The sequence below is a fragment of the Anas platyrhynchos genome, chromosome 27 (assembly GCF_047663525.1).
Source record: "Anas platyrhynchos isolate ZD024472 breed Pekin duck chromosome 27, IASCAAS_PekinDuck_T2T, whole genome shotgun sequence".
In the NCBI taxonomy this organism is placed as follows: domain Eukaryota; kingdom Metazoa; phylum Chordata; class Aves; order Anseriformes; family Anatidae; genus Anas; species Anas platyrhynchos.
In genome coordinates, this window is record NC_092613.1 from 6,875,183 (window position 1) to 6,888,001 (window position 12,819).

Genomic DNA, 12,819 nt, shown 5'->3' on the forward strand with positions numbered 1-12,819 from the left:
TCTCATTAACAACTCCCCGCAGTGTTGCTCGCAGCTGACTGCTCCTGATCTGCGTGCTGCTCACACTGCCCTGACTTGCCTCCAGTGCTGCAGATTTTGGGGATTTCAGCTGGCTGGGGGAGGCTGGACGAAGCAGGTACCCATGGAAGAGCTTCAGATCTTCCCTGTGGTGGGAAAGCTCTCCCCGAAGCCCAAACCCAAGGCAGCAAACAAGGGTGGCTTCCCTGTCCCTTCCTCTTCCTACCCAGAGCTTGAATCAGGCCCTGGGTCAGATAATGGCCCAGAAATGGTCCCAGCTGTCCCCGCAGGGAGGTGGCAAATGGTGGTGGCAGTGGGGAGCTCCACGGGCTCAGGAGGTTTCTGCTCATTTAGTGAAACTCGGTCCATGGGTCTTTCTGCGGACATCTGAGGCGAGCAGGGCTGCATCCAGCCCAGACACTGCTCCTCTCCACCTGCTCTCCCATGAGGAACACGTCCCAGCCAGCCTCATCTCCAAACCCATTCCAGGGGTTGGGTCGATATGGAAAATGGATGGGGTGTAGAAACCACCTCCAGGTGTCCACTTCCTCTCTCTGACCTTATCTGAGCTGCTTTGGCAATGCTTTGCTGGTCCCAGCTCCATGCTCAGGCACTTTCGTGTCTGGCATGGGGAAAGCTGCAAAAAGCCAAACCTGCCACCAGGTGACACTATCCCCCCTAATTGCTGTGGCAGATGGGCTGGGGTGGGGCTGGCCAGGGAGGCCTCTAGGGCCAAGGCAGCAGGACCTGGCTCTGCAAAGGTCTCAGCTGCCCCAGCTCTGTGGTCTGTCCCAGGACTGTGGGACACTGCGTATGGGGTGTCCTGGCTGTGGGGTGCCACCCTTGTTGGCACATTTTGGACAGCGGATCCCCTGCTAGCATTGCCTGGTGGAAGGATGACAATGTGCCATGGCCATCTTCATGCCGAAACAGTTGGGAAACCTCATAAAACTGTACATAGAAAAAAGAAAGGAGTAATGGCCATAGCATTAGGAAGGGAGTTTTGCCCATTATCAAAGGCTTTTGGAAGCAAAGTCACCCAGCCAAGAAGTTCAGAAATGATGTGCAAGAGAAAGGACTATAAAAAATCACTTTCCTTAGTTGTGCTCCAAGTTACCAGCTCCAGGCATCGCAGTGGGATGTCAGGAGGAGTCTTGTCTGTTCCTCTAGTCAAAATGAAAACCTCTTAAAGGTCACCCAGTCTGCCCGAGACACAATGAACTGTCTGGCTTTCCATTGTTGTTATTTCTAGAGTGAGCCTATAGCTTCATATTTGGACGATCTTAACCGACCCTGTTGCTTATTCAGAAATAAAAGTAAATTGACATCAAAGGCACGGTTATTTTGGGCTTTAACTGCCAGGGTGATTTGAAGCTGACAACATGCAGCCTGGAACTATTAATATCTTCAATCGGGCCAAAAAGAGAGAAGGAGGGGAAAGAGTCTCAGGTCAATTTTCTGCCTGTTAGGGACTATTAGTGGTTCCACACAGGAAGCCAAAAATAAAAAATAAAAAAAAATTATATAGTACTATAAATTCTTCCATAAGCCACAAAACACCACAAATTTGCAGCTAATAAACCTGAAGATGCAATGAGATTAGGAGCTGGAGATGGGACATTTGCTGACTATTTCAGTCCCACTGCAGGTTGCTGCCAGTAGTTCGAGACGTTACCGTGGTGCCCTGGAGAGACACTTTGTGCAGCCTCTGATAAGGACTTGCATTTCCACCTGTCCTGCACTGGCATCTCACCAAGCTACCGGTAAATGTAATTACCGCTGCTGCTAGTCGTGCTGGTTGCTGTGGCCAAATCAAGCACTGGAAATGATTTAATTGGTAGTCTTAAAGCCCAAGGGGGCTGTCGTGGCCATTTAGTTTGACCTCTTGCCCGCCACCAGCCAGCCAGCTCTACCCGGATGCGTTATAGCAAGGTCATGGCTTGTGGTTGAGCTTGAGCTGAGAAGAGCTGCCTGTTTTCATCCAGACTATGGAAAGGGAGAGAAAATGTCATGTTCGAGAAATGCCCGTTTTAGCAAATTTTGAGGAGTACACAGGCTTTGCTGGTGAACTGCAAAGTTCGTGGGTGTCCCAAAGGAGCAGAGGTGGGCCCCACACTGTGGGAAGCTTGGCAGGTACCAGCAGTACCTGATTTCTGCCAGAAGCAAGCAGCAACCTCTGTACAAGGATTCCTGCTGATACCCTGGCCTGGAAGCATCCCAGCCTCTCACTTACATGGTGCTGCACCATTTTACAGGGTTTACTGGCACTGAAAGCTCAACTGCTGAGGCGTGGGGGACCTGTCTGTAGGTCCTGCCTTGTACGTCTGCAGCTGCCAGTCCTTCCTCGCACAGCTCTGTTCCCCATTTAAAAATGCAGCGGTGCCCAGAATGTGTCTGTTCCAACCAGTATTTCTGTCTGTTCTCTAACTGATGAAGGTACCGAATTAAATATGTTTTCAATTCCGTTTGATTTATTTAACAAGGTTGAAATAAGCCTTTGAGAGCAGGATCTCGTGGGGGGTCCTGGGAGCACAAGCGCTGCCATGAACATATCATTTACAAGACACAAAAGGAGCTGACCGCAGAGCGGAGCAGCGGGGACCTCGGTCGCTCAGACGCACAGACAATAACCATGGAGCTGATGACTCAGGCAGGGGAGGCACGGAGAAGGCTGCTGCACTTGGCCAAGCAGGGGAAGACGCAGGCTGCAGAACGCCTGCTCTACAGCAGTGTTTCTAAACTGCGCTGCAGGAAGGATGCTGGGGACCCCCACCTACCCCCAGGTGCACAAGCGGTGGGTCCTGGCTCCCCTGGTGTTGGGAGAAAGGAGCAGGGGTGCGGGCAGAGCTTCTGTGCATCAGCATTTCCGTGGTGAAAGCATTCCCGCAGCTCGCCTCCGCTGCCCTCTGTGCTGCCTGCAGTGCCTGCTCCTCCCTTCCACGGGCAAGCAATTCACTCTCACATTTCTGGAGGCAGAGGCATCCCCTCCTCCTGCACTGCTCTGCCTCAGGGGCTCTGCGAAAGGCAGCACCCAGGCTGCGTCCGAGGGGAAGGCTTCAAGCAAGATGATGCCTGAGGAGCCACAGGAGTTGGGGACGGGTCATAGCACACATGTCTGGACACACAAAGGTTGGAGGTTTGGGGAGACCCGGTGCTATATGCTGTTGCAAGATGGCCTTAGGGATGGGGGAGCCTGCAGGGTGCAAGAGGGGACTTGGTGGGGAAAGGGAGAGTAAGCAGAATCCTGGGAAGGGGATGAGCCTTGCAGCAGAGCCATAACCCATGGAAAAATGCAGCGACCTGGGGGGCTTCACTCCCTGATTTTTCCTTTTAGTCTTCCAGAATGTCCTGTCTGCATGAGGCCAGGTTCTGCCAAAGCTCAGAGTCAGGTCAGAAGGTACAGGTTCAAAGCCTGAGCTGCTCAGTGAGGCAGTCCAGGCTCCTACTTTTGGGAGAGGATAGGCAGCAAACAGGGACCGGTTGGTCCAAGGGGACCACAGAAAGAAGGGGCTGATCCCAGTGCTCCCAGGTGGTGGTTAGTGAATTTGCCAATTCAGTTTTACAGATTTTGCCGTGTGGAAAAGTCGCCTTCCATTTACACAGTGATCAGAGCAGGCAATGTACCTCGAGGGCTCTAAGCCATCAGCTGCTTTGGGACAGCGCAGACAGGGATTAACACCAGGAGACTGCACAGAAAGGTTAAAACGTGCTGATGGAGCCAAACCCCACTTGAAGAACAAGGTAGCGCTTGGCAGACTATTTTCCAGGAGAACAGCAAGGCCTGCCCAGCCCTAAAGGGTTAAACGATCCCTGTATGAGCTGCGGTGGAGATATTTCCCATTTCCTTCCTCCTGCCTTCATCGCCTGAGGTGTACTTTATATTAATTTTTTTTTTCCTCCATAGAAAATCCAGCTCTCCAGAGGAGTCAGTAGGTTCCAGCTCTGCTCTGCATTTACAGACTCGACTAATTACCCGGATAATAGGGCAGCGCGCTGCGAAAGCCTGTGGTAAGGGCATTTCCTGTGAGGCAAGGTTAGGCAGATAAAACGCCTGGAGCCAGAGGGTTTTGGATTCAGCCCTTCTGGGAGACGTTTTTAATTTATTAGCCCTATTTTTAAAAAATAAATTAAAAGGTTTTTAAATGAATGAAGATCTGCTCCTTCCAAGTGATTTATCTCCTTTGTCTGACTGGCGGAGGAGCTGGAAGGGTGTGGACGGGAGGGGGAAGTGGGAATGACTGGGAGCAGTGGGAGCAGCGGGGTCAGCTCGGGCGGAGGAGAGGAGCCAGGGCTGCGGGGCCTCTCTCAGCCACTTCCCCCACCACGTCCCCATCCGAGATGGGCCACAGATGCAAGGGCAGTCAGAGGAGCAGCACTCTGGGGGCAAATTGCTGCTATTTAGGGCATAGCTCAGAGCTCTTATTTTGTATCTCTCCCTTGCTGCCTTGCTGGTGGTTGGAGCTAGGGCTTGGGGGCCAGCTCTGAGATCCAGCCTCCACGTTTCAATGCCCTCCCCATGGCTCTCCTTGGAGTACTGGATATATTCAGGCATGTTTCAGGTCACCTGCCCCTTCCATCCCTTCACCCTGCGGAGGGCAATGACTTGGGGCACGGCCATCTGGAGCTGCTTTGTGCATCCACCTTCCCTTCCAGGGCTGCTCCATGAAAAAATTACGTTCCAGAGAAGTGGATGGTTAGCTGATCAGGTTCAACATCCTCATAACTGATCTAATGAGGTCAGAGTCAGCTCTGCAAGGCATGGAGAATCCAGGGTGGATTTGATGCAATTATTCATCAGCCTTTAGACTGGCTGCAAAGCTCAAGAACGTTATAAAAGCAGTCAGCTTTTGGGCTAAGGTGTTTAGGAAGAAACCCGGGCACAAAGTCATTGTCACCGTGGAAATTCATGTCACGGGATTCTCCCCATGAGAAATACTGTCTTGATGCAGTGTTGGGGAACTCAGCTCATGTACTAGCACCATGCAGGCCTTTGGATGGCATTTTCCCTTGCTGCTGCTCTAAAAACAAACCTGTTCTCCCCCCCTGCCCTGTTTCCCCAGATCTGAGAGTGCAAAGACTGGATGCTTGCAAAAATCAGTCTCTGCCATTGCACACTCCTGGCCGCAGTCAACTGCTCTTTGCAGGCAACTTTTCCTTGAACATCCCCACTTACCAAGCCTATGCTACAGAACAGGTACAGTTTAATCCCCCTCCCCTAACCCCTGCATTGTTAAAGATTTAGAAATTAAGGCCCAAATGATCAGGAAATGTAGAAGTAAGATCCCCACATCCAAGCAGCTGGAAGCCAGTTATGCTGCCTGATGTTTTATAGCCCACATTAAACAGCGTAAGGAGAAATACATTACAGGGCAGGTTTTACAAGGCAAAGCAGGAACAGCGAAGCCAAGGGAAGAGCAGCAGGACTGGACTCTCAGCTTTTGGCATGCCTTGCTTCTGCTTACAAAAGCTCATCTTTCCCTTTGGCTTTTTTTTTTGCTTTTTTTCCTCCTTTATTTCACCTCCCAACTCCTCACCCAAAGCCCTCTTGGGTGGGTCCCACTGTGGTCCTCATGCCCAGAGAGCAAACAGCTGCTGGAAGTTCCCCTCTGGGAATGCCTATGGGTTACGGTTGTCACTTTCTTGGTATTTACATCTCTGTTCCCAGCTGGTTCTGCTTTGCATCTCCTGTGGGCACCCCAGAGCTCACGCTATATTTAAAGGATGAGTCCATTACCCACAAGGACTACAAGAGGAACATGTCATGTAAGGATATTAGCACTCTGGTTTACTCTACGTCAAGAAAGATGAAAAATGCCAAGTATCGCCCTGTTTGGCCATCTAACACCTGGCTGCACGGCTTGGCCACGCTTGGAGTTTCTTCCTGCAGCCCTGCAGGGTGGTTCTCTGTCATCTCTCAGGCTTATGGGAACCGGCAAGGGAATCTCACTGGTTTTCAAGACTGTTTCGAAACCCTATTGGGAAGCTGGCCAGAGCTGCTCTGACTTGCTTCCAGCCTGCCTGCCCAGGTTTCCTTCCCAGGGAGATGAGGCTGGGGGGACTGGTGAGCAGCCAGATCTCGCCCTGACAGAAGATTTTCCTGGAGCTGCTTTCTCCAGTGATGTGCTGGTGTTTGATGAGTTGAGACCTGGCGAGTGCTGCACATTCAGCACCATCTCCCTGCCCCTCAATCTCTCTTCCCTTCCCCTCATTACCATGGAAAACTCAGAGCTGCTCTTGCTCTGTATGTGGCAGGGTCTGCTGTTATGCATAGTATCTGCACAGGAAAGATGAAGTCCTTCATCTGGCTTTACTTTATATCTTTCTAGACTTGCTGTCCTCCTGAAATATGACAGCCAAGCCATCTCCATGAACAGAGATGCTCAGCTGGGACCTGGTTTTGCACAAGCCAGGCAGGCATCTGGTGTGGTTGTGCATAAGCAGCTTGCACACTGCTGCAACCTGCATGGAGCAGTGGGTCCTGTTCCTTCTAAAGTTATTTTTTTTTCTGTATTTGTTGAAACAGATGTTTCTCTGTCTAGCTGAATATGAAGAGAAACATTTCCCATAGGGGAACAGAGGTTTCTGCACCTAAAACTTTGTATGCTTTTCTGAACCCCCCGAGAACAATTCTTTCCTCTCAACTCCTACAGTTATTCAGCTATTGTGCCTGGATTATAATCAGCATTTGGCCACAAATACTCATTTTAGGAACCCTGGAGATGTTTCTGTCTTCACCAAATCTTGCCATCCTGCTGCCTTCCAGGAGGTAACGCCCACGGGGTAACTGGGAGCTCAGTTTGGCCTGCCCAAGCCAAGAAAATGTGCTAAGTGCTGTCAACAGAATGTAATCATAATCTGAATTAAAGGGTATGTGCAGGAGACTGTAATAGTCTCCACATGCACAGGAGCTGGGAGGTGGTAGGTAGATGCAGCTCTAGCAGCGTGGCTGCGTTGATGCAGCCAAATATTTTTGCCACAAAGCTTGGCCAGCTTCAGACAATGGGGCCAAAACCCCCAGAGTGCCGGGGATTAATGCGGGGCTGGCTCCATTGGGGGACAATTTGTTCCTCAAAGAGCAGGGACTTGAGGTATTTGCTGGCCTGGAGGTGAGAACTCGATGCTCAGGCTACGAGGAGTAAAACCCATTTCTCTCCCTCTCTAAGATGTTCCTTCAGTGTGATCAGACAGGGAGGAGATCTCGACACAGCACTGCCCTTGCATCCTCAAGGAGGATGGGGCATAGGGAATACTACATGAACACCTTGGGGCCATCAGAGCCTGAACACAGGTGCTGGGCAATAGTCAAGCAAAGCCCTGCTCCAAAGGGGACAAACCCTGAAGGTGAAGCACTCCCAGGGCTCTCTGGTCAGCAGTGGAGAGCCCCGTCCTTGCAGTGTCTGCAGTCCTGGTCCTGCAGGGTCTGAGAGCAAGGTGGGAATGCTGAGGTGCCCTGAGCACTGGGGGAACAGATGGATAAGAAGAGGCAAAGAAAGCACTACAGCAGGAACAGGGGAAGGGAGGGAAAATTAGCTTTCAGTGCAAGTGTCCATGTAAGCTGAATTATCTCCCAGGACAGTGGAAGCCCTTTAGCCTTCCCTGCAGTAAATAAGGGGCCAGGTTTTTCTCTGTGGCTCTGTTGTGCTTGAGATGGGCGGTGGGGTGGCTTCAAGCACCTTGGCTGCAGAATAAATTTACCCCAATGCAGACTGCTATGTTACTGCATGGGCTGCAGCCCAAATGGGGTTCCCATTCATCAGCGAGTCTTCTTCTCCCTCCTGCGACCTGCCCACCCTCATCCTGCCTTGATGGCATGACTCTGCCCTCATGCATTTGCCCGAACCCACCAGAAATTCTGGGGGAGCAAACCAAGCTGGCACAGCGATGGGGCAGCCCCACCGGCCTCCAGGAGAGCCCATCCAGCCTGCTCCATCCCCAGCCTCCTCCCTGGCACTGCTGAGCCTCTCCCCAGCCGAGCCCTTCTGGGTGGCCCCAGGATGTGCCAGTCTGAGCGCGAGAGACAATGCATGTCATGGGCCTGCCCGAGGAGTGCGTCTGGGGACCCAGAGCCTGCCTGCTGCTTCCAGTCTCACCCGCTCGCTGCTGCTGGCGCCGTGCTCGGCACAGAAGGGCCCTGCCTCCGTGAATGGCACTTGAATGCTGGGAAGCGTCACCTCGCTTTTTGCTGTGACCCAGACCCCCCTAGTTCTCCCTGGCAAGGAGAGCTGGCCTTGCTGACCCCACGGCTCCCATGAAGGGACATGTTTCTGCACAATTGAGGGCTACAGGCGCCTCCTCCAGTCCTACAGAGCCTTGATTTATTTGCTTTCTTGTTTGTGTTTCCTCCTAGGCCAACGCACGGCACACAAGACCCAAGCAATTCATACTGCCATCACAGACTGTGTGTGTGCAAGGCAAGGACGTCAGATTTAAGTGCCCGTGGGCTCAGGGTCACCCGTCTTCTGCAAATGAAGATGTGTCCTGGAGGAGGATTCATTCCTACTTCCCACCCCCCTGTGGTTCCCGACAGATTTCCTACCCAGCCGTGCCAAGAACACGGTGAAGTCAGCTGGCTCTGTGTGGTGCCGTGAGACCATCTCAGAGAGTTACTCCATAGATCCCCACCAATCTTAACAGCCTTGAACTCAAGCCACCCCCTCATTTTGGTGGCCTCAGGTGGCCACACTGCACCCCGTTACTGGGCAGGGACAGAGCACACCGGGGGTGAACACGCGCAGAGAGGACAGGAGGTGACTCACAGGGTTTCCAAGTTGTGCAGCCCGTCAAAGCCGTTGGCTCCCAGGTGTTGGATCCGGTTGTTGTGCAGGTGCCTGCGGACAAAGCAGAGGTCAGTGGAGATGTGAGATGACCTTTTGCTGCCAATCTGGGGTACAAGGACAAGCTGAGCATGGCTGGGATGATGAGGGGTTTTGTAAGGTCTCTTCTCCTGCCTCATCAGACACTGCCAGGTGTAATAGTGCTGGAGCTGCTACCAAGCTCCCCTTTCTCCCAGGACATAAGAGATCTCCACTTACACAGCCACTGGCTGACCTTGGATGAACATGCTTAAACAAGAAGCTTCAAGAAACACTAAATCTCACCTTACATTGCTACCAACCCTGGGTGTGCTGTGTGACTTCACCAGTCGTTTGTGGGCACTGGGTGCTATCTAAGGACAGAGTCATATTTGGACTCCTCAGAGCCTTAACAGCAGCAAGAACTTGAGTTTAAAATCATCCTGTTAGTCACAGTTTATTATCTTTCCTTAAATATATATTATATATATATATAAGAAATGCTGCCTGTTCCTGGATCGGCTCCAGTTTGATTGCAAAGAAAGTTATCTTTAGTTTAAAGCTTCTAAGTGTCTCTGGAGTGCCAGGGCCATGCAACAGGCCAATGCACATTCTCTACACTAAGACAGATTTTTTTTTCTCCTGTGCCCTTCTTTCTCATGCTACATGCCATGAACATCTCATGCTTAGGGGCTCTGGAGCTCCTGGCCTTAATGCTGGTGCTGGGGGCCTGCTGGCTCGAAAAGCCATCTGTGGTATTTTTGCCTTGGAGGCTTCATGGGTGATGAGTTCTCCTGGATTCTCATCTGCTAGGTTCTCTGTTTCCACAGGCCTCCTACTCCCATGCCTGTTTCTTGGCAAATCCAAGATCTTCATTCCTGGATTCTTCCTCTGGGTTGTCAGAGACTGCGTGCACGCATTGGCGTGCTTGAGCCACCTGGGTTCCTTTACAGCTGGTGGGCACCGCACGGCTGCCTGTTCATCTGCCTCTGAAATCCCACTTTAGGGCACCTTGAAATCTGTGCAGGAAGGTATTGTGAGCAGCCTGGGGAAAGTCTGATGAAAAACAGGACATGACAAGCCATGGCTGCCCAGCCTGCACTTCCAGCGAGGGCTGTGTTGTGTGGAGGAATGCCCACCAAGGAGGTAAGGTCCTCCTCTTTGGTCTCCATCAGGGTGTTTTCCCATCAGTTCATTTTACAGTTCATGTTCTCCTTTAACACAGAGCACCATGTGGTTAATTTTTTGCCACACCACTTGCCTGTGGGGTCCTTTTCTCCTTTGCCCACGCTCAGGGATGCACCAGCCTTCGTCCAACACTGCTGCCTCCTTCCAAGAGCCTGGGGGAGGCTCCACACTGGCAGGTGGATCAATGACTTTTTCGTTATTTGCTGCTTGATCTAAATCTGTCTCAGCTTGAAAAATCTCTCACTCCACCTGGATTCAAGTGTGAACTGTTTGGCTGAGCACACACAGCTCCCACTGCCAAATATTCTGGGGTAAAACAGGAGGGAGCTGGGAGTGGAGAAACAGCCAGGCTCTAGGGCAGTTTGGTAGGGGCTTGCAAAACACTGCAGTTCAGAAACCAGCCCAAGACGGATGTTTGTCGTTGGGATGAGAACATGCAAACATCTCGGAGGAAGGGGAAGGGAGGGGAAAGATCTGTGATAAAATATGTTTGCTTCTTTGAGCAAACAGGGCAAAAGAGAAGGAAGATATGTGCAAGAAAACTTGGATTGCCTGTGACTCTTAGGGGAGAAAAGAGGCTGAATCTTACAGGAGAAATTCTCTTTGTCATAAGAAAAGAAGTTCAAGTCCAGACGGTTTCCTCTGTCAAATTTTATGGGATAGCTTCAGATCATGTTGCCCTTACTTCACTTGGCACTTCCAGTGCAAGATGATGCCAGTCACTTGGGTCCCTTTGCGCACTGGATCCAGCATTTGGCAAATGGAGGCTTTGGATCTGGAGTCGCTCTCTCTAATCACAGCGAGAGGTACCACAGGAACCTCTGGCCCCAAATCTCTGCCTGCAGTGAGGGGACGGTGTGAGGAGAAAGGAAATGCTGAGTGCTGGGGAAGATGTGAGCTCCCCGGAGCTTTGTTGGGGTGGTACAGCAGGCTGTCCTGCCTAAGCTGGGCATGCTGAGCAGCTCAGTCTGACTACTATTGCTCAAGTCAGGCATGGAGAGAGAATAGAAAAGCAACCACCTGCTGTGTTTATATTTGGCTCTAATCTGCTTTGTTTGGAGGCAGAGTAATGAAAATCATCAGAAGGGTGTTCTTTGTTGGTGAGAAAATTATGAGCAACCAAAAAAGAGAGTTATAAGAAAAATTGCTGTCCAAGCTTAATAGAGTTGTTACCCAACCACATGGCAATAATAGAAACAAGCAAGTTTGAATGCAATATAAACTGGAAAGGTAAACACTTGAAAAGACATTCTTTTCTTCCATCCTGCCTTTTTTTTTTTTTTTTTTTTTTTTTTCTCCAGTGGTAAACACATTTTAACAAGTGGAATTGCAACATCTCCAATGTTTGTCAATTTGAGCTCAGCCCACACAACGTTATATTCTGCCCTGTAAATTACAGCTGGTATGATAGCAGCTTGAGATATTTGGTTCTGAGCTATAAACAACCATCTCATGATGCAAAAACATGAGAAGTCTTTAAGGCCCTCCTGTTCCCATGGAGCTAGTATCCACCACTGTCCTATCCTTGCTCCTATCAGCAAGCATTATGGTCTCTATCTCCCTTTTCAGGTCAGTACCACAGAGGGGGGTTAATCAATCATCAGTTAATAATCAATCATGGCAATCATCCATGAAAGTGGCTTTGCCCAGGAAGAAGCAGGACAGTCATAGCTCTTTTGTAGGCTGGCATGCAGACTGGCTGTGTGTTCCAGCTGTGTACCTCCACTGGAAAACAGTGGTCTCATCACAAAAGCCATCGCCCTGGTGGCCTCTGGCAGGATGGCAGAGAAGTTGCCCCATGTGCTCCTGCAGCAGCATGAATGCCACCGTGCCCCTAAGGTGGGTTAGCTCCACTGCTGTGCCAGGTGAAGCCATGCTCTGCCTTGCTCAAAACCAGCACAAATTGCAGTAGCTGCAGAATAACAAATGGCCATAATCCCCAGGACAGGCTAGAGGGGGACACTTCATCCTGGTTGGTCTCTTAGGTGCTAAAACTCGAGAAACACTCCCGAAATATCCATATGACTTATTTGTGCCCCCCCACACCTCTGCAAAACTCCTAGTAGAATTTGTTTCATTTTCATTTCATTCCCCTTTCAATATGTTTTTTCAGTGCATTAAGAAAATCTGAGGAACAGTTTTGTGTTGAACTGCGAAACAGCCCAGCACACGCGACACCAGTGCAAGCTCCATGTGTGGAAATGCCACCTCCAAGGGGACAGGGCAACTTCATCATTTTTCTTACACACAAGGGAAAAACAGTTTGAGCTAACATGCTAAATACTGCTTCAATAAAAGCATTTTCCTGAATAAATGAGAGAGTATGGAAAGGGATAGTATAGCTGAGTAGCGCAGTGGTGAAACCTACTCTGAAAGGCTAAATGTGTTTCTAGTATCCACACTGTAAGCTGGATGTTGATAATTTGGAATGGGTGCGGAGAAGAGCAATAAAAATGATCCAAGGGCTGGGAAAAAAGTAGGATGGAGATTTAGAGAACTCAATCTGTTTAGCTTATTAAAAGTAAGATCAAGGGAATGAGTGTAGCATAATGTATAGGATCCTTCCTGGTTAGAAAATGGGTACTAAAATGGTTCGGTGATTTAGTGGAGAATAGAATAATAAGAACAAATGTCTGAAGTCAAAGCCAAAGAAAATTCAAATGGGAAATATGAGCTTTTTCTTTTTTTTTGTTAACACTAAGGATGATTAACCACTGGAACAAACTACAAAGAGAAGTGGTGGATTCTCCATTGCTTTCATTTCTAATGACTTCATTTTTTCATCTTAAAAAAAAAAAAAACGAAAGACAAATGCAAACAT

The 12,819-nt window shown here is 50.0% G+C and overlaps 1 protein-coding gene across 2 annotated transcripts in view; it reads right to left on the reverse strand.

Moving 5' to 3' along the window:
- Positions 1 to 12,819, reverse strand: part of LGR6 (leucine rich repeat containing G protein-coupled receptor 6) — a 123,724-nt gene that overhangs the window by 24,700 nt on the left and 86,205 nt on the right. For both annotated transcript variants that reach the window (XM_072028540.1, XM_038168435.2), the window contains one exon: positions 8,775 to 8,846. In XM_072028540.1, the coding sequence (XP_071884641.1) occupies positions 8,775 to 8,846 (72 nt within the window). The remainder of the gene's footprint in view (positions 1 to 8,774; positions 8,847 to 12,819) is intronic.